Below are 25877 nucleotides of genomic sequence, written 5' to 3'. Positions count from 1 at the left end.
AACCGGTTGATATAGTCAGTGGCTTTTTCATGCTCCTTCTGCTTAGTGGCTAGGAACTTAACCAACAGATCATCCAAATCTTCTGTTTTCCCATAAGCATCCTGTAAAACTTGTAGATAGTCGTGCACAGTAGCTTGCCCATTTACTCCCTTGTACAGTCTTATCATGTCTGTAGCGGGAAAACGAAGACTCTCCACCAACCGCTGTTTCTTTATGGTATCCGTACAAGACCATTCCTCCAACAACTGCATAGCATTATCCTTCCAGACCTCAAAAGGTTCTTCTCCTGCAGGAACAGGCTGATTCCCAGAAAACACCTTTAGTTTGCGGTAACTATGGGTGTGGTTTGCCGTCACTATGGCTTCTGAGAGTTTCTGTAGTATGTCCGATACATCACTACCTCCTGTAGGCAGTATGTGTACTTCAGGGTTGTCTGGTTTCAGTAATGCTGTAGGTGGATGAGATTCTACTTTAGGAGTAATCATCCCCTGCCCTCTAGGAGGATGGGCAGCTTGTTTATGAATGGCTCCGGCCTTTCCGGAGATGGGGGTCAGGAGCTTAGAATAATTTTCTGTGACATAATCTTTCCGTTCTAATTTAAAGGGTTGTTGCAGTGAGGCCCTTTCTTTCTTATCAAGGAGAGCGTACACTAAGGAGCATCCTTCATCCGGGGCTCCATATAAATGAATGTTGGTAGGCATCTCGTGGTCTCCCAAGTCCGTATGACAATATATTAACATGTAAGTTTGGCCTTCAGAATCCTGCAGGATATCCCTGACGGTTGCCATTTCTATTCCCAGTCGAATTTCTATACACAAGATGACGTGATTCATCTCACAGCAGGATGGGACTTTGCATAACATCACAGCTTGCTGTAATGGTACATTTCTTTTCTGGGCCCACTCTTTTGCAAAGGAGGGAGTGGCCTGAGGACTTAGCCTATTCTCACTGGTTGTACCCCAATTCATCTCAGCAGCGCTTCCATATGTAACGGGGTTTTGGGGATGCCCCCTAGTGTCTTTGGGGTCCTTAAACCTAGTTAATTCACTATGCCTGACAGGCGGATCCTGAGCCTCCGCTATCTGGGAGCTGGGGTACATGTCTGCGGCAGCGCCTCCACCCAGTGGAACATCCGGGGTAGGGATGTGGGGTCCCACTGGAAACATACTTGGTGCAATAAGACTGACACAGCCTAACTGGAACTAACTTTATATGGTAAATAGCAATTGAACCAACACACATAGGAAAATACAATGGCGTAACAGATAACAATGCAAATGTGGATTTTCCCCACTCACCCACCAGCACACCTGTGTCCTACCCCCTTATCTTCGCCCTAGCGGCCGTTGGTGCACATAGGAGAGTTGGGGCCCTAATAAGTCCTGCTCCACAGAGTCACTGACACAGCCTCAGATGTGTAATGTCTATACGGGACCTCAGAGTCTTTACTGTGAGTGAGAAGACAGGTGCCCTGTGGTGATACATGGAGAGGTTGGGCTTACCCTCACAACACAATTAACCAGGTAGTCAGTAGCAGTCTCCTCTCACTGGATTCACCAAACGTCTGGGCTCAATGCTTGTCTTTGCCAGCAGGTCCCTCTCTCATCTGGTGTGATCTTGGGTGAAACAAGTTCTCTCTGCCAGGTTGCATCTCTTTTTACAGTCTCTCACATGTCCTCCATTTCAGCTCAGCATGTCATCCTTCTAGAATCCTTTTAGGCCCTCCTTCCCCAGAGCTGTGCAGGAAAACCTCCCAGGAACTGATGATGCCACACTCCTCCCACTGATTTCAGCAAGTCATGTGATCAATGCTCAATGTTTTATTAACAACATACTGGGGCCATGTGCCATCTACTGGGCATTTCAGATAATGCAGTCTGTGTAACTTCACAGGGTTACATATATATATATATAAAAGGAAAAAGACTTGCACTCCAACTTACATGAGTGTGGACCCGGTGCTCGATTGCACTGAATAGATATAGCCAAAGAAAAATCAGCACTCCCAGGGTTTATCCAAAATAGAACGCTATGTCTTTATTTAGGAATAAAGACATAGCGTTCTATTTTGGATAAACCCTGGGAGTGCTGATTTTTCTTTGGCTATATATATATATATATATATATATATATATATATATATATATATATAGGTCTGTATGTACATATATATGTAATGTAGTGGTTTTGGTGCTACATATGTAAAATAATTAATTAGAACAATGTATGTTATATGGTTTAATTCTTACATCTACATATATTAATATAAATAAGTAGATATTTTTTTTTAAAACATACAACGCATACATAAATATATAACAAAAATCCATATCTACACACACACACAAAAGCAAATATATATATATATATAAAATTAAATAGCAAAATGTTTATATAACAGTTAAAATAGTTAATCAATTACATAGGTCATGTATAAGATTTTTTTCTATAAATAAATAAGTCAAATAAATTGATTAAAGATTATATAAATCATTAACTAAAATTAACAAAATAAAAACATGACATTAATTAATAAGCAAATACAAATATAATAAAACTGTACTTACTGTCAATGTGCAGCCAGATTCCGTTAGGGAAGATTCTTCTTCTTATTCTCTCTCACACACTGGCCTCCGAGAAATACAACTGAGATGTGAACACACTTCAGCGCGTTCACATCTCAGCAAAGGATGTAGTGCAGGCGCGTTCACATCTGAGCTGCCTGTATTACAAGGGAATAACGGTAGACGTCCATGACGTCTGATGTCAGCTCATTGTGATTTTAACAGTGAGGATAGCGGAAGCACCCTCTAGTGGCTGTCTCAGAGACAGCCACTGGAGGTGGGAATAGGGAAAAAAATACACTGCATTATCTCAGAAACGGCAGTGTATTTAAAAAAAAAAAAAAAAAAGTAGAGGAACCTGGCAACAAGGCAACTTCATTCAAATGAATTTGTCTTGGTGCCTATATTGGTCCTTTAATATGGTCCTTTGTATGATCCCTATGACACTTTAAAAATATATAAAAATAAAAGGAGATTATAAGTAAGCATTAGCACTGCAGCGCACACACACTCCATGGGGCCCCGGTGCGAAACTGATCCGTGGGCCCCCCCTACCGTGAACCACTTCCCCCTGACTGTGGGCCCTACTCCCCGGCACATACATACAGACACAAACACATACACACACCCCCGACAGACACATACATACATATATACACACACGCAGACACATACATACAGAGACACACACGCAGACTCATACATACACAGACACATACAGAGACACAGACATACAGATACACACATACAGAAACAGACACACACAGAGACACAGACACAAACATACATACACAGACATACAGATACACACATACAGAAACAGACACACACAGAGACACAGACACAAACATACATACACAGACATACATACATACAGATACACACACACATACAGAGACAAAGACACAGACATACATACACACAGAGACACAGACACACACATACATACACAGGCATACATATGGATACACACACACACACAGACACAGACATACATACATATACACACAGAGACACAGACATACATACACACATACAGAGACACAGACATACATACACACATACATACAGAGACACAAATACACAAAATGTTTCCTACCATGTGTGGGTCCAGTGGTGGCTCAGCCTGATGGGAGTCAGAGTTCCCACTCTGACTCCCTCCTCCTTTCTGTTTCCTCCCGCGCGGGCTCTCAGTATGCTGGGAGGAGTGACGTGCGATCACTTCCTCCCAGCGTGTGATGATCTCATCACAGGGGGCCCGGTTGAGCACTTAAAGCGCTCAGCGCAGACCGGGCCCCCTTAAAATCCATGTCCATCGGGTGGCCCTGACAGCATGGGCCACCCGATGGACCCCTTGACATGCGGCCCCGGCGGTTTGCCGCACGGGCCAGGGCCGCAAAGCGTGGCAGCTGGTACCCGGTCGCGGGGGGGCCGCAGGGCGGCTGGGCCCCCTGGAGTGCCGGGCCCGGTCGCAGCTGCGCCCCCTGTACGTACGCCACTGGCAGCGCACTTAGTGCGGTCAACATTTTAGAAAAGGGTTAGATGTTTACCGGTCTCTGATGGCCACCCTTGATCCTTCCCTTTTGGATTTGCACTGACATTCATACTACACATTATTATTATTATATTATTTATAGAGCGCCGTCAAATTCCGCAGCGCTTTACAATGGGTGGACGAACAGACATGTAGTTGTAACCAGACAAGTTGGACACACAGGAACAGAGGGGTTGAGGGCCCTGCTCAATGAGCTTACATGCTAGTGGGAGTGGGGTAAAATGACACAAAAGATAAGGATAGTATTAGACTAGTGACAGTTGCAGAAGAGGAATCAGTTGGGAGCTATTAAGAGTTGAATTGATACGCTTTTATAAAGAAGTGGGTTTTTAATGATTTTTTGAAGGAGTGGAGACTGGGTGAGCATCTAACGGAGGAGGGAAGCGAGTTCCACAGGAACGGTGCAGCCCTCGAGAACACATTATATTATACCAGATTAAAACCGGTTTGAAAATAATTCAGATTAGAACACATTACACATTATACCAGATTAAAACCGGTTTGAAAATAATTCTGATGCTTAGAGCTGTCACAAATTTTTTTATTTGTTTATAATAAAATGTTAATATTTTTGAACATGTCATCTGAATTTTTCATTTTCTTGGGGGGAGGAGGGGGAAATACAAAATTTAAATTATGGCTATTAACAAATAGGCTTGCAGTAAAAAAGTTGCTTAGAATTAGGTCTCTCCAGGGGTCAAGACATGATATATATATATATATATATATATATATATATATACACTCTGTTCCAAATTATTATGCAAATTCTATTTAAGTGTCACAAAGATTAAATATTTTGTTTTTCAGTTTAACTCATGGATGGCATTGTGTCTCAGGGCTCTTTTGATCACTGAACACAATCAGACACCTGTGATAATTAGATTGCCAGGTGAGCCCAATTTAAGGAAAAACTACTAAAGGAGGGTGTTCCACATTATTAAGCAGATCATCATTTTCATGCAATATGGGGAAGAAAAAGGATCTCTCTGCTGCCGAATAGAGTTAAATAGTTCAATGCCTTGGACGAGGTATGAAAACATATTTCACAAAAACTTAAGCGTGATCATTGCACTATTAAGAGATTTGTGGCCGATTCAGAGCACAAATGGGTTTGTGCAGATAAAGGCACATTGAGGAAGATTTCTGCCAGATCCATGCATCGGATCAAGAGAGCAGCTGCTAAAATACCATTACATAGCAGCAAACAGATATTGGAAGCTGCTGGTGCCTCTGGAGTTCCACAGAAATCAAGGTGTAGAGTCTTGCAACTGTGCATAAACCTTATATTCGGCCACCACTAACCAATGCTCCCAAGCAGAAACGGCTGCATTGGGCAGAAAAATACATGAAGACTAATTTTCAAACAGTCCTGTTCACTGATGAGTGCCGTGCAACCCTGGATGGTTCAGATGGATGTAGTGGATGGTTGGTGGACGGCCACCCTGTTCCAACAAGGCTGCGACGTCAGCAAGGCGGTGATGGAGTCATGTATTGGGCCGGAATCATGGGAAGAGAGCTGGTCGGCCCCTTTAGGGTCCCCGAAGGTGTAAAGATGACCTCTGCAAAGTATGTGGAGTTTCTGACTGACCACTTTCTTCCCTGGTACAGAAGGAAGAACTATGCTTTCCGTAATAAAATCATCTTCATGCATGACAATGCACCATCTCATGCTGCAAAGAATACATCTGCATCAATGGCTGCTATGGGGATAAAAGGAGAGAAAGTCATGGTGTGGACCTCATCCTCCCCTGACCTCAATCCTATTGAGAACCTTTGGAGCATCCTCAAGCAAAACATCTATGAGGGTGGGAGGCAGTTCACATCCAAACAGCAGCTCTGGGAGGCTATTCTGATATCTTGCAAACAAATTCAAGCAGAAACTGTCCAAAAACTCACAAGTTCAATGGATGCAAGACTTGTGAAGGTGCTATGAAATAAGGGGTCCTATGGGAAAATGTAACGTGACCTGTTAAAATGTTGTTATAAGTTTGATTGAAACAGCTTTTGATTTCAGTAAATATGCTGCAAACACAACAAATGACAATTTTCAGTTCTTTACAACCTATAGAGTGTTTTGAAACTTACTGTGCGTAATAATTTGGAACAGTGCATTGAAAATATATGTTTAAAAAAAAATTGTGTGATCATTAGGAGGTTTGTTCAATAAAATTTGAATTGTACTCTTAATAGTTGATAACATGAGAATTATACTGACTGAAAAATCTAATTTGAATAATAATTTGGAACAGGATGTATATCTATATATATATATATATAATCAACATTTTAACTTTAATGTTTTCATGGTGTCACCAAGGGCGGAAAATGAGAACGTAGATATGAGTTTTGCTACTATCCAGCCTTATTAAAGACAATATGACAAATATTTTCTATTTCGTGGAGGATGAGAGATAATTCAGTAGCACAACACTTTTGCTCAGATGTTGAGATCTTCCTATCTGGCCCACTTGGGTAGGTAGCCTTGTGTGCCACAGGTAGCCAAATCCTGTCCAACTGCGTTGTAAAATGGCCAAGCAATAGTGTTACTGGACAACCTAAAGTTTTTGTCATGATAATTATTATCGTTAGAGGTACATGATGCCTGGTCCCTGTCTTTGAATGCAGACCTGAACCTGCTACTGCATCTATCTCTCCATGTCAGGAAGGAACGCAAGGAGCAACCACATCAACATGATATATTATGGTCAGGTAAAGGCGCCAGGCAAATTATGCAGTTGTTTCAGGGATACTGGCCCGGGAAGGTGCAATGTCCGAGTGACCAGCAGGAGGGGAGCACATTGCACTGTGCTCCACTCCTGCTGGTCACAACATGTAGTGTGGCTGAAACATGGACCAAGTTAGAGTTGCTTCTGTATCCTCTACCAGGTCTGATGAGAAGTACGTGCAAGGATGGTCGAATTGCCTCCTGTCAGATTGTGGAGAGGAAACATAAGCTTCGCCCACGGTCTGTGGCTCAGGCAGGCTACAAGTAGGGAGGTAAGCGAGCATGAGGGGGCAAAACCACAAATCAAGGGGCACACAGATGGCTGGGGGGGGGGGGGTAAGAGTTGCACAGAGGACTGAGGGGGAATAGAGAAACACAGAGGGGCTGGGAAAGGGGAAAAAGACACACAAGGTTTGTGGGGTTGTGTCTCCAAAAGGCTCGACAACCATGTACAACTGCCTACGTTCGGCAGACAAAATGGCCATCATTTACTAGAGCACGTGTGTTCAGTTAAACGAATGGCAGCCACCCAGGGAAAGCACTTGAGCTAATTAGTTCCTTGAGTCAACAAGCCAGGGGGTGGTCGGTGTTCAGGAGGTATAAACGTGAGAGACTCGTCTTTATTCAGGAAACAAGCAAGGAGGGTATGGACAGCCGAACGGAGAGAGGAACAAGTAAATTCTGACTTGTTCACTTGCTACCCAATATTTCCCACTCTTTGACAAGGCGCCATTTTAATTATATAATCAATGTTATTCACTTCACCAGTCAGTGGTTTAATTGTTGTGGCTGATCAGTGTATAGTGAAATTGATCCACTTTTTGATCACTGTTCACAATGTATGACACTCACACAAACACCCTTTCCAGGAAGGTATGTTCCCTTTTGACATTTGTAGATTGTTTTCTATTTTCTTTCTAACTCTTTTTATTTCTCTATCTTTATTTCTATTAATCTATTAATCTATTTCTATTAATCAATTGATCTTCATGCTATCTATTATGCACATTATCCACACTTATATACTAAATCAATTGGAAATAATAATACTTTTATTGGAATAAATAACAATGACAATGCTAATATGATGATTCCAGCGAAGTCCATCCTTGTCTGTCTCCAGCTTTAAATCCTATCGGAAACCCAGTCGAAATCTTTGAATAGCTCCAGCTCTACATCAGATAGTGACTTAGACTCGCCTGGCGGTGTCAGAATGGGGGCGCATGATGTGTACATTCTATTAAAGTAGCGGATGTCGTCTGGTCCCTCGATGGATGGTACGCATGGCGGCCTGACACTCTTGAACAATAATGCGAACCATTCTATTTGCTGTTAAAAATTCAAAAAGTTTAAGGGAAAAGGATGAGTAAGATAAGTAGTGTGTACTCTTATACAATCAGTAAACTAAGAATATAGAATAATAGATATAAACTTGGTGGTGGCTGTTCCATAGGGACAAGTAGATGCTGGGTATAATTTTCCTATGATCCCTGAATGCTTGCATATAAAATACATGAACTCCAGGAATATTGTGTATTTGGTTAAAAATCTTAATTAAAAGTTAATATTTATTTAGCTGCTAGAATGTGTCTATCTGACATACTTCAAAGAAAGGGTGGCTCTTCAGATCCCAGGCACCATTCTCGCTGGCTCCTAAACGGTCTTCGGGATCTTTATTCAAAAGCTGTATGAGAAAATATTGAAAATTGTTATTTTAACTGGAAAAAAAACCCTGAGAATTAAAGGCATTTTCTTGCAGGTTCTGTAAAACCTGCCTTCATGAGCTCAGGCTGTATACATTAGTACAGAGCTCAATAAAAAGAAGGCACCATATCACCATGGCATCGTGTTCTGGTGCCCGAACATAGCTCTGCCCTGATCGATGGCATGAGTCATGCTTATTATTTCATTCACCACATGGAATTAGAATTTGTTTTATTCTGTAACTAGATCCATGTGTTTGTGACTGCTTGTTGTTCTTCTGTTACAATCTAACACACCGAATATTCACACAGGACCAGCTGTGTTTCCAGACCCTTACAAATCAAACTGCCCGAGCCCACATTCACACACAATGGAATCATTCTAGCATGATAAGCTATAAGAGTAGTACTGCTTAGAAGCAGGAACTTTAATCCTGGAGGGTCCAAGAATGAGCTTACTCAATCTATCTAAATTAGAAAGCACTATGTTTTGGCAACTTACACTTCTTAATATTGATCGCGCTTCTGCAGTCAGGAACCTCGGATAGTGCGGCGTTGAATAGACAATATTATACCTCACCTGTCTTACATCACCTGGGAAGGGATACTAATAGAAAAAATACAGTTAGAAAAAGTGCAGGATTGGCATGGGATCTACGGTGGGTAATGTCTCTAATGTAAATGGTTTGCCAAAGCAGAACCAATAAATATAATATAAATAAACTGAGAGTATTATAGGGTTAAAAATAAACAAAGTGGACAGCACACGTGTGTGTGATATGAATCTATAAAAGAAACATTCATCACAATAGTTAACATTCTAGTGGTGTGTAAGTATAAATAAATAAGGACATGGGCATGTCAGGGGACACAGAGAGGGGAGGAAGGTCAATAAAGCACTGGAGCCAGTATTCGTACAAGCCCTGTCAGGGAGAGCGGGGAAGCAGGGCAAGATCACAAGCAAGAGTGTTTGCTGAGAAAGTCACCCAACGATCGTCCAGACACCAGGTGAACCTGCAAGACAGTTGACTCCAGGGGTATTTCCATCCCACATATGCTGAATTACCTGAGCCAGTTGTATATAGGCTCATTAAGTGTAATGCAACAATAACATTATTTTTTTATATTTTTTTTATGTTCAAACTGTATTACACTATTTGGAGTATTTCCTCTTACAGAGACATTTGGGATATCATATATATGGTATATTCCTTATTTATTTACCCTTACACACCACCTGAGTGCTCACTATTGTGCTAAATGTTTATTTCGTAGATTCATATCACACAAGTGCATTGTCCACTTCGTTTAGTTTTTATGTCTGAATATATTTGTAAAATTTATTGATTGTTTTCGCTGTGGAGATTTGCAGCACTTATCGTTACATCTACACAGCGCCTGTTTGTACCTCACACCTGTTTGTTTTTTTCTATCGGGTTAAAATACAAGTATATTAAGTATAATGAGCTGTAGTAGTTATGGTGGTCAGGTTTCCTCTTTAACCCCAACCAGTCTACAGTTTGAAATGCTATCACTATTATCAATGGACTGTTTGACATCACACAAGGGATTTTGATTTATAAACGAGGAATCCTACAAATTGGTAAAAATGAGCTATTTTTACCTTTCCACACAGCATTATATAAATAACTGCGCCGAGACTCCACCAGTCAATAGATGTTGTGTATGGTTTACCGCTAACCATTTCCGGTGCCATGTAATGCAGGGTGCCACAATATGTTCTGTCTTCATCTCCATATCCCATCCCTCAGAAAAAGAGAAAAGATAAATGTGCATCGGTAAATATACAGATAGATGTTACTGATATACAGTATATGTTATAAGTGATATTAGAATATTGCTGCAAGGAGTTGGTGCATTGCAGCTGCAGATTCTCTCTGTAATTTTGTATAAAGTTTTACATGGTGTTTACGAATCTGTGGCTGACAAGCCAACCAATCAATCAGAGTGCTCTAATGAGAATTCAATGTGTGGGAAAGCCTTTATAAAGGCAATTCCCACTTTAAAGCTTCATACTGCACTAGCCCTCGCATAGGGAAAGCCTTGGATTAGCTCAAATCGGCATGGGGGCGGGGCGGGGCGTTTTGGCCAATCAGGACCTCTTCATAGAGATACATTGAATCAATGCATCTCTATGAGGAACATTCAGCGTCTCCATTCAGAGCATGGGGACGCTGAACAGCAGGGCTGCTTACTGTGCAGCACTGAGCCAGGAAGCCCCTCCAGCGGCTATCTGAAGAGTGGCCTCTTGGAGGTGTCCCTAGAGGCAATTTAAACACTGCCTTTTCTCATTAAGCTCTAGTTGTTCTGGTGACTATAGTGTCCCTTTAAATTTCCTTATAGTCATATGGGGATCTTACTGGTCCCCACAGGGATTTTATTTATATATTTTGGCCAACTGCAACATAATTAACCCTTGCAGTTGACAAGGCTTTAACTATTTGCCTGCTGGTTTCTATAACTACCTGTGGAAAAAAAGTTTGACAATTTTGGCTGCGTTCCGGACAAAATTTAGGCCATTTGGAGTCTGAATGGCTCTGTATGCAGTCAGATGGTTTTGCCCCATTCAGTACAAAGCCAATCAGGAATAACGGTTTGTGTTTCATATATTCTTTTAATTCGGTTTGCAGTTGGATGCTATTTGTTATCTGTAGGTAAAGTTAAATTGTGCAACTTTGTGAGAAATGACTTTAGTTTAATATAAAATAATTTTTACCTTGTTTACTAACACCGAAGTCTGTAATTTTGGCGAATCCATCTACGTCTATGACAATGTTTGCCAGTTTGAGATCTCTGGATTTAAAATGCAGAAAAATAGTTTTTATTTTTTCACTATCACTAGAGGCACTTGAATTACATGGTTTTCTTTTTTAGCCTTGTTTAAAGATTAGATTTAAAGACTTAACTAATATAAGACAAAAATAGTTAACATAATAACATAACTAATCAATCAAACCACAGACACAGCATTTCGATCACAATACAGTGAATAACACAGATAATATTTATAGGGACACTATGTATGTATGTTAAACTTCATTTTTTCCTGTTCACTTACCTGTGAACAATATCGTTTTGATGCAAGAATTCCAGGCCGAGCACACAACACGCCGCATAAAACCTGTAGAAAAGAGAATAAGTTAGTTTTATGTTAGGGAAGGAAATTAAGATCTTGTACCACTGAATAGTTTGATTCCAATATCCTGTGTCAATCTATGCTCAGACATATTTCCTGCAATGTCTTGTATCTTCGGTATTAACAGTCAGCTTAATCTGTTTTGGATTTTTTTCAAATTTCTAGTCCACCTTAAAGAAACACTATAGGGTCAGGAACACAAACCTGTATTCCTGACCCTATAGTGTTAAAACCACCATCTAGCCCCCATGTCTCCCTAAATATAGTAAAATCATACTTATATTCAAGTCTGCAGCTGCCTCTATTCCTATGCCCTTTCTGTGTCAGTTCATTGGATTTGTTCTGGAGTTGCTCCCTGTGTCCTGCTTCTGGAGATCCTGTGTCCAGAAGGTTAGAGACCCAGAGGCCTCCAGTTTCCTCATATTAAATTTCCCTTTTCCCTTGTTTTGCATTTGTGTTACCCACTTGTTTTTGTGTAGCTAACATACTTGTTATCTTTCCTCATTGCTTTGTATTTATATGGGTATTGATTTCCTACTTACGGTGATTGCTGCTGCAGTCAGCACCCTTTACCAACCAAATTGCGACAATCCGTTCCCATAATCCCAAAACTATTGTTACTTACACAGCTCTGGTTGTGGAAAATGGCTGAAAGTTGTTGTTCCTAATACTGGTCATTAAGTCCCCACCAGCGGCATACTCCATTAAAAAACAGAAATGATCCTGAGTCTGGAAACTTGCCAACATGTTAACAAGGAAAGGATGTTGTACTTCGCTCACAGTCTGTAGGATTTCCTTTTCACATATAAGCCTTGGAAATAAAAAGGGAATAATTCAACTAATCACTTTTTTTTTTGCTGTGCAAATAATAACATTCATACTTGTAGTGCCACGACAACATTTACAAGCCTAGTAATAAGAAATTGTATAAAGCGTCAGCATGGCATGTAGAGTAAACGCACATTTTTAGAATATAGTAATAACAAGCTAGAGTCATGTCTGGTTATATATTAAGATAGAGGCTTGCTAACGAGTAGCTTTTCCAGACACTGTGACAACTGATGAAGTAACATAGGGGAAGAATGCTAAATCACATGCTAAGCCATTACCCAGAGGAGTACTACTGCATCTAAAAGCTCTACCAGAGTGTCTCATCCACGCAACATAAATCATACGAAATAAAAGATAAAAGAAAAAAAAATGTAAGACTAAAGTAAACTCAATGATAACACTTTTTGACTGAACAGCTGAATGCAGAATGGGAGTTGGAGTTCTTCAGGAATCCCAGCAAAGCTCATACAGGAGGTGTAATGGCTATATGCTGTAGTGAGCCCCATGTTTAGCCAATTCTCAGTCTCTGGTTATGAAGAATAGCTGTAATAGAACGGTGAGGCAAGGCACCTCCATAGCCCCAGGCCTTTGTGTAGGCCTGCATCCCTGATCCACGGACTTGAGAGCTGACAAAGTCGAAGTGCTTCACATCTAAGGGACAGCTGAGGAATGGTATGGTTTGTCGCTGATTGCTGGTGTGGTTCATGCAAGGTGAGTTAGCCCTTAGTGACCTTCAGCACAGGAGGATCGTGGAAACGAGGAGCAGTTGCTTTCGGTTAAGTAATGCCTACAGCGGTCCTGCCACCATCTCGCATCTGTCGCCTCTGATCTCGGGATCGGGAATTCAGCCGGGACTGTACTTCTTGGGCTGTTAGCTTAGGACAGAAGTCGTGAAAGATAGCTTCTCATAGAGTGCTCAAAGGGGTCACTCCAAGGCTGCTCGGTCATATTTACAGCATGCCCCTGATGGGAAAGTACCTCCACTATCCTGCGTTCAGAGTTGCGTTCCAATACAATGCTTTACGATTCCAGACTGGTGACAGGTAGCGCAGGGGAGACCGGGATAACCACCACCGACCCTGGAGGTACACTGTAGGTCTCTGCAAGAGAGTTGTGCTTCACAGGACAGAGGATTGGCCGCCTCTCCTGCCCAGTGCCTTCACTAGGCTTGGTCAGCATCGCCAGAGATAGAGGCGTCGGCACCTCTAGAAACCGGACCTTTCCATTCAGTGTTAGCAACTGGTAGGGCACTGAATGTGTTCATTGTGAATGCAATTTGCCTCAAGAATAAGCTTAAACTAGGAGCTATGTAAGGAGCAATGTCAATATGCAAATAAAAACATAGAATGTGAAGGCAGATAAGAACCATTCGGCCCATCTAGACTGCCCAATTTTCTAAATACTTTCATTAGTCCCTGGCCTTATCCTATGGCTAGGATAGCCTTATGCCTATCCCATGTATGCTTAAACTCCTTTACTGTGTTAACCTCTACCAACTTAGCTGGAAGGCTATTCCATGAATCCACTACCATCTCAGTAAAGTAATACTTCCTGGTATTATTTTTAAACCTTTGTCGCTCTACTTTAAGACTATGTCCTCTTGTTATGCTATTTTTTTTTCTTTTAAATGGCAACCAGCTGCCATGAGGCTCAGGCCTTGTCCCCAATTAATAACTTCTTTAACCCCTTAAGGACCAAACTTCTGGAATAAAAGGGAATCATGACATGTCACACATGTCATGTGTCCTTAAGGGGTAAAAGGCAACTCTTGCGCACAAATAAAAACTGACAAATAGTATCACCATCCAAATAACTAATTCAATTTTGGATTTTAAGTACTCTCCATTTACTGACCTTGGGACTCTTTGCGTTCCAGTTATGCCTTGTTTTTTCTGGGCTTTTAAAGCGTATTTGATCTTTGTACGCTTGTACTCAACAAGCAGAACCTGAAATTTAAAATAGATATATATATATATATATATATTTACCTAGCACTTATCTAGACACCTTTTATATTGAAAGTGGAATTTACCCCAAAACCCACCTTTCCAAATGCTCCTCTTCCCAGCACACAGAGACAATCAAAATCCTGAATGCTCAGCCGAGCTCCATGCTGAATACTGCAAAGAAAAGAACACTTTTTAAATATATTTAAAATTACATACAGCCCCCTCCCCCATGAAAAAACAAAGACCCAAAACAAAATTCTCCTATAACACACAGTATACGTTAACAGCATTGATGAGAAAGATGAATATCTCAATACCCAGCTGATGATGATGGATTTTCCACATCTGCTTCTGCCAATGGAACAGTGTCATAAACTAAACCCTTTGGTGGTCCAATGGCTTCTTCTACAATGTTATCAACATCAATAACTGCATCTTTCTCTGTTGGTGTTTGGATGTTGTTTTCCATATCATCATCAGCAGCTGGTGGTGATGATTCCACTTTCTCATTGTCCACTGCTGGCACTTGAGGCGTGTCAATAACTACAGCCTCCTCTGGAGCTGGTTGGATTATCTTTTCTGTATCTTCGACAGCTGGCGGCAATGGCTCCACGCTCTCAGAGTCCTCTACTGGTAATGAATCAGCATTAATAGCTGCATCCTCCTCTGGAGGTGGTTGGATTGTCTTTTCTGTAATTTCATCAACAGCTGGCACCGATGGCTCCATGCTGTCCGTGTCCTCTACTGGCAATGGTGTAGTGTCAGTAACTAAATCCTCTTCTAGAGCTGGTTGGATTGTCATTTCTAGCAAGCTTACAATAGCTTGTGGTGATGGTTCCATGCTCACAGAGTCCTCTACTGGCAGTGGAGCATTGACCATAATTCTAGCTTCCTCTTGGGGTGGTTGGATGGCTTCTGCAGTAATAGTGATGATAGCTGGCGGTGATGACTCCACAATTTCAGTGTCCGCTACTGGTACATTGTCAATTTTTGTAGCTTCCACTGGAGGTGGTTGGAAGGGCTCTTCTGTAATGGTATAAACATCGGGTGTTAATGGGTGCATGCTCTCTACTGGCAATATAGGAGAGTCAGTAACCACATCCTCTTCTGGAGCTGGTTGGATGGTCCTTTCTGTTTCAGGATCTACAGTCGGTGCCGATGACTCCACGCTCTCAGTGTACGATTCTGGCAGCGAGTGAGCATCAATAGCTGCATCCTCCAGTGGAGCTGGTTTGGTGGTCTCTTCTATAAAAGTAGCACAGAACATAACTTGATTATTGTATATGATATACAGAGATCAATAATGGATGAATTGCTTTCATCATAATCCCAAAACTCTAAAGTAAAAGCAAAAGGAAAAAACAAGGAACACAATCTCCAAGCCTAGAACATTATTTGAATGTATTAGATGTGAGTTATGGCTTATAATATTACATTAACCAATAATGCCAATGTCTTTAGTGTTTAATGGGACTGGCATCCAGTGAAAATGATGAGCTTCAGGTAGGTATAAGTAATTTAATCTGTGTATACTGTATATGTTATAAGATGTACATCCTGCAGTATGGTTGTTAGAATGGATGTATATGTATCAGTCTCTCTACCTGTAAGATAATGAAACGTGAAATCCCACACTGGTTACTGAGTGCATTCACACTGCTTGACAAGCTTGACGTTTTCTATCACAATGGGGGCTAGTACTGGGGTACAAGGGTTCACCGCTTGTCAGTAACCAATCAATAATCATTTCTGCCTGATAGTTTGCTAATTAATGCGAGGCATGTTAAACATACACTTACCTTGTTTTGTGGAGATTAATTTCCTAATTGTTTGAAGCTTTGGCCTTTTCTGGGTGAAAGGACTGGAAAACGTCACCTATTCCAAAACAAGGTGAAAGAGTTAACTGCAGGAAGTAAATGGTAATATCTTATTTTGCCCAACCAACATATAAACAGACACACAAATGGAAAAGTAAACAGCTTCAAATCTGTTCTTCTACAGCTAATCACAATAAATGAAGCCCCTTTATTTAGACAGTTTATAACTTAATATAGTGTCCTTTATCTAAAAAAGTCAAAGATTGCTAAAGATACTATAAATGGTAATGTAGCTAATATGACATATAAAGGTTTATTAAATAAATGCCAAATTGCATGAATTGAAAACAGAGGACGGTTCAGGACCGTCATCTGCATTTTTGCGTTGCCGACCGGTGACGGTCCTGAACCGTCCTAACGGTCCAATGTACTTACCCGATCGCCGTCGTTCCCCCGGCGGCGATCGGCAGTGCTCCCGTTGTGGGGAGACAATAGGTCACATGGTCACAATAGGTGTCCATGTGTCTGCCTGCAGGGGGACTGTCTGTGCTGACAGGCAGTCTCCCTGCATGTGTAAAATCATAAAAAAAAAATTAAGTTAAAGTTAATAAAAAAAAAATTATTATTATATATGTGTATATATATATATATATATATATATGATATTTAGACATATATTATACCTATATAATATATGTCTATATATCATATATATAATGTCATGCGAAGTGTATTTTTATATTAATATGTACATATATTATTATAAAAATACACTTATAATTAAATTACACACGTATATATAATATATAATAACTATATATATTGTATATATATATTATTATAAAATACAAATAATAAGTAATTTAAATTAAACATGTAAAAATAATAATAAAAATTTTAAAAAAATTATATATCTATACGAAATTTTATTCTAACTGTATTTTGATATTAATATATATATATATTTATATCAAAATACACTTAGAATGAAATTGTATATATATCTATGTATATATAAATAAATTAAAATAATACAAACTATTCATATGTCCATATACAAAATTACATAAATAATTATATAAATATACACGTAGACTTCAAATATATAAATATGCATATATATTTAAATTCTACGTGCGTATTTATGTAAAAATATTACATACAGAGAATTTAATTTGCTATCACTGTATTTTACCCTGTAACGTTCTACGACACCCTAAAACCTGTACATGGGGGGTACTGTTTTACTCGGGAGACTTCGCTGAACACAAATATTAGTGATTCAAAACAGTAAAACATATCACAGTGATGATATTGTCAGTGAAAGTGACTTTTTTTTGCATTTTTCACACACAAACAGCACTTTTACTGATGATATAATTGTTGTGATACACTTTCCAGTTTTAAAACTTGTGTTCAGCAAAGTCTCCTGAGTATAACAGTACCCCCCATGTACAGGTTTTATAGCGTTTTTGAAAGTTACAGGTTCAAATATATGGGTCAAATATTTTTACATTGAAAATGGCAAGGTTGGTTACATTGCCTTTGAGAGCGTACGGTAGCCCAGGAATGAGAATTACCCCCATGATGGCATACCATTTGCAAAAGAAGACAACCCAAGGTATTGCAAATGGGGTATGTCCAGTCTTTTTTAGTAACCACTTAGTCACAAACACTGGCCAAAATTAGCGTTCAATTTAGTTTTTTACTTTTTTCACACACAAACAAATAGGAACGCTAACTTTGGCCAGTGTTTGCGACCAAGTGGCTACTAAAAAAGTCTGGACATACCCCATATTGAATACCCTGGGTTGTCTACTTTAAAAAAAAATATGTACATGTGGGGTGTTATTCAGCGATTTATGACAGATAATAGTGTTACAATGTCACTATTGATACATTTTAAAAATGTATGTTTTGAAACCGCAATATCCTACTTGTTCTTATAGCCCTATAACATGCAAACAAATAGCAAAAAGCATGTAAACACTGGGTATTTTTAAACTCAGGACAAAATTTTGAATCTATTTAGCATTTTTTTTCATTCGCTTTTGTAGATGAGTAAAAGATTTTTCACATAAAAGTCAAAAAACATGTATTTTTTTCAATTTTTCATCATATTTTTTCATTTTTTTCAAAAATTAAATTACATGAGATTATATAAATAATGGTATGTAAAGAAAGCCCCTTTTGTCCTGAAAAAAACAATATATAACTTGTATGGGAACAGTAAATCAGAGAGCGGAAAATTACAGCTAAACACAAACACCACAAAAGTGTAAAAAGATGCCTGGTCGCAAGTGTACAACATCGCAAAAACAGTCCGGTCCTTAAGGGATTAAAGGCTAAAAATCCAAGGTGCTAATATTGCTGACTTAAGGAATGCTTTCAAATCACCTATTGTTACCTAAGTTGTGCAATTCAGTTTACACTTCAGTACAGTTTGATTTATATTTATACACTTATTCACTAAGTGTGAACATTCACCAGCTTTCAATTGTAAAGTTATGTAATGTAATCATTCTTTTGTTTTCTGTATTATTACATTAAAATATAACTATAAATTGATAGTGGCCAGAGATTGGTTCTCACCTTGATGAAAAGGGTGCCCTGTGGTTCCAGTTGTAGACACAGTTCCTGTTTCGGGTTCAACAGGAATTCTTCCAACTTCAGAGTCTTTGTGGCACAGAGTGATCTCTGATCATGCCAATATAAGGATATTTCTAGCTCCCGAGACTATGTAAAAATTAAATGAGCAGTAGTTATTTAAACAAAAAAAAGCTTTTGACCAATCATGTTTTTGTAAGGAACCATTTCCACACATTTAAACCACATTTTACCATTTTCACATTAAAAAATATGCTACGAAAATGCCTGCAATGGCTGTTGTGGCTCTGCACGCTTGTTGTTACTCCATGCACAAGAAAAATAAATAAAAAAAAAGTGTTATATTCTTTGCCCTATTACTAGCCACACTACTAGTCTTCCATGTGTGGGCTTGACACAGCAGGACTTGCTCACTTTGAGAGATTAATCGCAGTTCATACCAGGTCAGGTGTACAGAGCATTAAGCAGACCCAGACGTGGTGGGTATGTAAACATAAAATCAGTTTGCACCTATACATTTTCTATCCACATGGCAAGCTTGTGTATTGGGGAAAATAAGCAATTAAACAACATGGTTAGTTAATGCTTTACAGAATGCCTTTAAAGGACCACTCTAGGCACCCAGACGACTTCAGCTTAATGAAGTGGTCTGGGTGCCAGGTACCTCTAGGATTAACCCTTTTTTTTTATAAACATAGCAGTTTCAGAGAAACTGCTATGTTTATAATGAGGGTTAATCCAGCCTCCAAATCCTCTAGTGGCTGTCTCACTGACAGCCGCTAGAGGCGCTTGCGTGATTCTCACTGTGAAAATCACAGTGAGAGCACGCAAGCGTCCATAGGAAAGCATTGTAAATGCTTTCCTATGCGACCGGCTGAATGCGAGCGCGGCTCCTGCCGCGCATGCGCATTCAGCCGATGACGTCGCGATCAAGATGGAGAGGAGGAGGAAAGCTCCCCGCCCGGCGCTGGAAAAAGAGGTAAGTTTAACCCCTTCCTCTCTCCAGAGCCCGGCGGGAGGGGGTCCCTGAGGGTGGGGGCACCCTCAGGGTACTCTAGTGCCAGGAAAACAAGTATGTTTTCCTGGCACTAGAGTGGTCCTTTAACTAAAAAGTTATAAAAAGCCAAGGTGGCAAATGTTTTCTAAAATATGCAATATATCACAGATTGTTTACAAAATCCTATAACAATATCTAGAGAAAGATAAACTAACACAATGTTAAATAATTCTACATTTTAACTGTCTGACACATTAAGGTCCTAAAAGGTTTAGAAATAAGAGTTCAATTAGACAACTCTTTACAGGATTTGAAGATTTATAACTTATTAATTCTACCTGGGGCCACAAATGGATTCATACTAAAACAAACAAAAAAAATAATACACGCATGCCATATGTACCTTATCTAAATCCAGTTTAAATGTCTTATTCCAGGATGGGTTAGAAACAGTTTTCCAACTTGTTGAACCCACTGGAATCTGATCGATCTTCAGCTGAGTACGGACTTCACCTGTAAGGAAATTTCAGGAACTCAACTTAAAAGGCTAAGAGTATTTTAATTGAAAGAACATTTCTACGTGGCTTTGGTCAATACACAGAAGATATAAAGGTTCATCTATTAGCTTCACACAAAGCTCTAGGAGTTTGCTTTCATCAAAGGAGTCTAATCTCCTGTATTCTGTAAAAAAAGCTAAATTAACAAAAAAACTAGACAAATTTATAGTCAGCCAGGTAATACAGTCTGAATATAAGCAAAGAGATATATGTGAAATAACACAAGAACTAATTCACTAAAAAGGTGTTAAAAAATGATGTTCCTGCTGTCGGTCTTTTTTGTTTGATAAATAATGTAAAGAATGGAGTTTGTACGATGAGTGAGTCCAAGTTTATATGTGGGTAGAGTAGTTTGGTGTTGATCTGCTACACATTTTGAACAGGATATAGATCAATATATATAGATATTGTGGTTTTGATTTTCATTTGGATAGCGATGTTTAGTGTAAATACATATTGACCACAGATTTGGAACAATTGTTTTACAGAGGTGTCTTCAATAAATAATTTGTGTAACCAACCCATTAGAACCAGGTAAGTGAGTTTATGATAAATAAGGCCATTGTATGGCATAAGGCCCGTCTACCAACTTAAAATGTAGTTTGTGAGCTGCTGTATAGAGTAATGTTAAAAATGTCTTGTTATGGAACAATGGCCATCAAACGATCTGAACAGGTGTTGCAATGTATAATGGTATGGCAAAGTAGCAGTAAAAAGCTTCTTCTTTTTTTTTTTAACACTAATTTACTATACATTGCAACACCCGTACAGATTGTTGGCTGACTAAAACTATCCACTCGGTTTTTACTTTGGAGCAGCGCCATTGTTTTTAGTAAAACTCGAGACTGATATATCTAATGGATTTCCCTGATTCTGTATAGTCTCACTACACTTACACATGGAAACGTACAGCATGACAACAATGTGGCAATTAAATGGATGAGAAAACTAACCCAAAACATTGCATTAACAAAGAGTCAGAAATGTTATCAGCATTAACAAATCATCAGGAAAGTCCAGAGGATAAAATTGAAAGTCAGGCTGAGAGCTGTGTTCAAGTCTCAGAATGGTAAAGCCGCAATCCCAAAGAAACAATGAAATCATCAATGGGTAAAGTAGTCGAGATCTCGTCTATTGATTAGATAAGACGATAATGTAAGGGGTATTGGGAGCCAGTATTCTCCCCATGGACCAGGAGGACGTTTCAAAAGGCAACTTGTAACTTGTTTAGAGGAGGATATAAAGTTAACAGATAGGATTCCCAGCTTGAAGAATCTTTGGTAAATGTTTCCTTCACTTAGTTTAGAGTCACTTCATTCAGAATTTGTAAAACATTTTGGTGGAAAAAGGCAATTGTGGAGGGATATCTGGAAATATGTTTTGTAAAACGGATCTCCTTGACAACACTTTCAGTATAGTGATTGATTGGCAGGGTCTTTGTGAAGGACGGAGAATCCTATTAGATAATAATATTTGTATTTCGCTTCCATTCACCCCAAACAGGAACATTACAGAGTTAAAGGATCCAAGTTTCCTATACAGATTTTGTCTAACCATGACGAGTCAAATGTTACTGGACTATGATTATAAATTCTGTCAGTAAATGGTGGGATATGTAGTTTAACAATTGTTGCAGGGAAAGGTTCGATACCCCAGATATTGAGCGCTGCTAATTGAGCGTCACTGTACACATAACGGGATTAATACGATAAAAATCACTGTACTAGAAAAGCCAAAAGTCTCTTGGATGTTCGGATTGCTGCCACGGTTGTTTCTTCTGATCCGGTTCATTAAAAAGAATCTTCCTCGACGCGGACTCCTGCCAGGGAGAACATCTGACGGGATCTTTAGTCTGCCAGGTACATTCTCCAGAATACCGTGACAGCCCTTTACTCGCACTTTCAGAGTACCTGTCAAACAATCAGAATAAATATTGTAACAAACGTTGTGTTTAGTCTAAGTAGCACACACAGATTAGGCAGCTTTTACATCTTTATCAGAATATAAATCAACCAAAACTGAACTTACAAACAGATAAAAACTCAGTAGCTTCAGTTAGTCCCTGCTTGGTACTCAGACAAGGTTTACTCACTTGTGCCATTAGAGAGGAAACCTATACTATTTGCATTATTAGATATTTCTAAACACTCACAGGAGTAATTCAGAACCAGAATGAAACAAGTCCACCCTATACAAGTTGGAACCCCTCTTTGCAAAGTGAACAACGAGTCCACGTCTGGATTAACCTTTACAGTTAGTGGGACTCTAAGATAATAAAAAAAAAAAAGTAAAACCGAATTCATGAGAATACCAAGAATGGGCAAATTCTCAGTAACATGTCATTTTTACATATTCAGATTATCATAAACTGTGTCTTAGACCGTAAGTAAAGTCATTTATCTAATTGCCCATTAGTAAAGTATTCCTCAAAGTGTAATGCTTAACTTGTTTACTTAGTTTATGCTATTAATTCACTCAATAAAAAGTTATGCAGAAAGCTAGCTCAGTACATTTGGAAGAATGATGCTAAGAGTTACATATTGTTATCATTTAAAATGTCACCGGTCACATTTAAACTTGCATACATGTCACATAGAATAAATCCTGCTGGAATATCAGTAGACTAACTGCGAGTTATCTCCAGTCAGACTTCACACAGATGGAAACATGCTCGGATATACTTGTTTCGTTTATTCACAGATCTCTCAGAGACAAAAGAACTCACCCGTTAGTGCTATGGACTTGGATTTGACTGAACCAAAGGACAGTTCCTCGGTGGTTATACTCTTCCTGTGGTGGCCATCAGGAAGTTCTTTCACTCGTTCCTCCAAGGAATATTTAAGGAGGGACAGCTTTTCATTTGACGCCTGTAGTATTGATTGTGCCTGTTAAAAAAATGTAGAAAACAGATAAAGGATCAACAGAAAAACAGACATTATCTGCTGACAAAAATATCTGGAAGTTGCTGTCTAACATCAGCTGATGTTCAAGGTTAGACACACAAGTCCTACGAGTGTGGCTCATACTTTCATTGAATTTAAAAATGGTGTTATAATTCAACATCATGTTCAATGTATAAAACTCAGGATTAATCACTAAAGTCTGAAATCTGAACTGCAAATATTTTAACTAAAAATAGTGATCTGGAGAAATTCCATCTCGGCTTTAGTCAGAGCTTCTCTAGGTTTGTCTCAGTTTTGTAATTCAGATTTTAATTTCCTACAAATCAGTTTATTGAAAAAAAAACGTATTTAACTTAAATGCTGAATGGAAAAGAAAAAACTAGTTAGCATAGATTTCCATAGATTGAAATTATGCTATTGGCTTTTAATAAAACTAAATGGGAATTAAACAATTGGGAGAATTTTAAATAGAGCACCATAGAGACAGAATAAAATACAGAACAAATGGTCCAATAAAGACTTCAAACAATTAAAGTCTCAGAAGAGAGAATATAAATTATTCATAAAGCAGATTTTGTTGGCGCTTTATAAGTCATAATACTATACCATGGCTACTTGGCTAATGCCAATAAACTGTAACTTCCAACCCCTTGACATACATTGGAAGCCCATTATTCCTTCTGGGGATGAAATGGTTAAGAGAATACACTTTGTAACTGACCTCAACAAGCGGCTTTCCATCCAATTTCTGGATGGCATGTTTGGCTCCTTCAGCCACGGCACGCTCGATCACAAATCGGTGGCTCAACTCCTCAATGCGTTTCTCCAATGGACTTATTGCAGGTGTTGCTAGGACACAAATTATTACATTTTATTATATTAATGGTAAAAAGGAAATCGACATGGTAGTTTCAGGTGTCACAGTATTAAACGGGTAATTTCTATAAGGTTTCTCTACATATTTCTATATGTCTCAGTGCACTGTTTCAAACACAAAACATTTTAACCGCTTTCCGACCACAGACAGAAATTTCCCATCAAGTTTGTCATTGCCTAAAGGAACCTTGATGGAAAAGTTCTGTCATTTATTAAAGTCAACCCCGGATCACCGCAATCGCGGGGTTAACGCTCCTCTGGTCTGTCTCGGTATTCAAGGCAGACTGAGAGCCCCCGATCGCGCTGACCCTGCAGCTGTGATCGCTCTGACAGCCTCTGACTCTTCCGCGGCCAGTGTGAAGTGCATGGAGACGGATCAGTGATGATCTGCTTCTCCCTGTAAATAAAAGTTTTTAAGTTAAATCCCACCCCCTTCCACCTGCTTTAATATAATTAACCCCTTTCATGCCAATTGATCACTGACTACAGTGGTCAATTGGCAGGGACTACATTTTACAGTCATCAGATTTTTATTTTTTTAAACCCTGAGGGTTATTTTTTTTTTTTTTAATCCTAAGGGGTTAAATTTATTCTATTAATTCATTAAAATATTTTAAAATTATATATTTAGCTAGCTGGGGTGGGCGGAAAATAGTGGGGAATTGGTGAATTCGGTGTTAGGCTAGCTTGCCTGCTAAAGAGCTCCAAAGTGGGACATGGACACATCAAAACTCCATGAAAATTCACACTTAAAAACCTGTACTTGTCACGTCTCGTTTACAGCACTGTAACATCACAAAATAGTGTCTAGGTCATACATTGGGCATATTGGTTTACTCAGAAGATGTAACTGAGCATAATGTTGGGGATATTATGACAGTGACACGTATCAAGTGTAAGAATTTTTTTTTTTCCTTTCACCACAAACATTGGCATAAATTAGTGAAAAAATGGTGAAAAGTTAGGGCACAATATACGCCATATAAAATACCCTGGGGTATCTGCTTTATCAAATACAAGCCCTTTGTGGGGTTATTTAAACAGTCAAACTGCTATAATACTGCAAAATGAGACATAGGCCAGTCAAATCCATCTATTAAAATTCTAATTATAGAAACTGAAATAGCCTTGTCTCTTATATGGCATTGTAGATTCACAGAATAGTGCCAAAGGCATACAATGGGGGTATCATTATACTCAGCAGATGTAGCTGAACACAATAGCACACACTAGCTTTACGAAATACACATTACAAAACCTTGTTATAGGTGTATATGCCAAAATAGAGAAAAAACACACTTTTACTCCAATATTTTGCAGAGATTGGCGATGAAATCGCTACGTTAAAAGTGTCAAGATAACCTTGGGTAAATAGTCTGTGATATCTACTTTATATAAATATATACTTTTCTGTGGCAAATTTTTTTCTGTGATGGCTACTAAACCTACAAGACAAACATACCAACTTCTAAAATTGTCTCACATTGAAATGTTATTTTAGTCCTTGATTTTGTGTCCTGTAACTTTCATAATAAGATGAAATCCTACACGTATTATGTAGTCTATAAATCAAGATACATAAAGGAATTTATTTTAAATTACTTTTTGTAAGCTGTACATATTATGCACACGC

General features: G+C 39.0%; 1 protein-coding gene across 1 annotated transcript in view; it reads right to left on the bottom strand.

Moving 5' to 3' along the window:
- Positions 1-7972: 7972 nt before the first annotated feature.
- LOC134582632 (serine/threonine-protein kinase N2-like) overlaps positions 7973-25877 on the bottom strand; it is a 41424-nt gene continuing 23519 nt past the window's right edge. The window contains exons 6-22 of the mRNA XM_063439295.1: positions 24090-24217; positions 23191-23350; positions 22190-22375; positions 20506-20589; positions 20312-20421; positions 18897-19040; positions 16287-16362; positions 14805-15732; positions 14583-14658; positions 14393-14484; positions 12333-12518; positions 11630-11692; positions 11288-11364; positions 10175-10317; positions 9053-9157; positions 8451-8531; positions 7973-8176 (exon numbers count right to left, since the gene is read on the bottom strand). Of these exons, the coding sequence (XP_063295365.1) occupies positions 7973-8176; positions 8451-8531; positions 9053-9157; positions 10175-10317; positions 11288-11364; positions 11630-11692; positions 12333-12518; positions 14393-14484; positions 14583-14658; positions 14805-15732; positions 16287-16362; positions 18897-19040; positions 20312-20421; positions 20506-20589; positions 22190-22375; positions 23191-23350; positions 24090-24217 (2843 nt within the window). The remainder of the gene's footprint in view (positions 8177-8450; positions 8532-9052; positions 9158-10174; positions 10318-11287; positions 11365-11629; positions 11693-12332; positions 12519-14392; positions 14485-14582; positions 14659-14804; positions 15733-16286; positions 16363-18896; positions 19041-20311; positions 20422-20505; positions 20590-22189; positions 22376-23190; positions 23351-24089; positions 24218-25877) is intronic.

Source organism: Pelobates fuscus, chromosome 13 (assembly GCF_036172605.1).
Source record: "Pelobates fuscus isolate aPelFus1 chromosome 13, aPelFus1.pri, whole genome shotgun sequence".
Lineage (NCBI taxonomy): Eukaryota > Metazoa > Chordata > Amphibia > Anura > Pelobatidae > Pelobates > Pelobates fuscus.
This window is presented reverse-complemented; position numbering and strand designations above follow the sequence as displayed.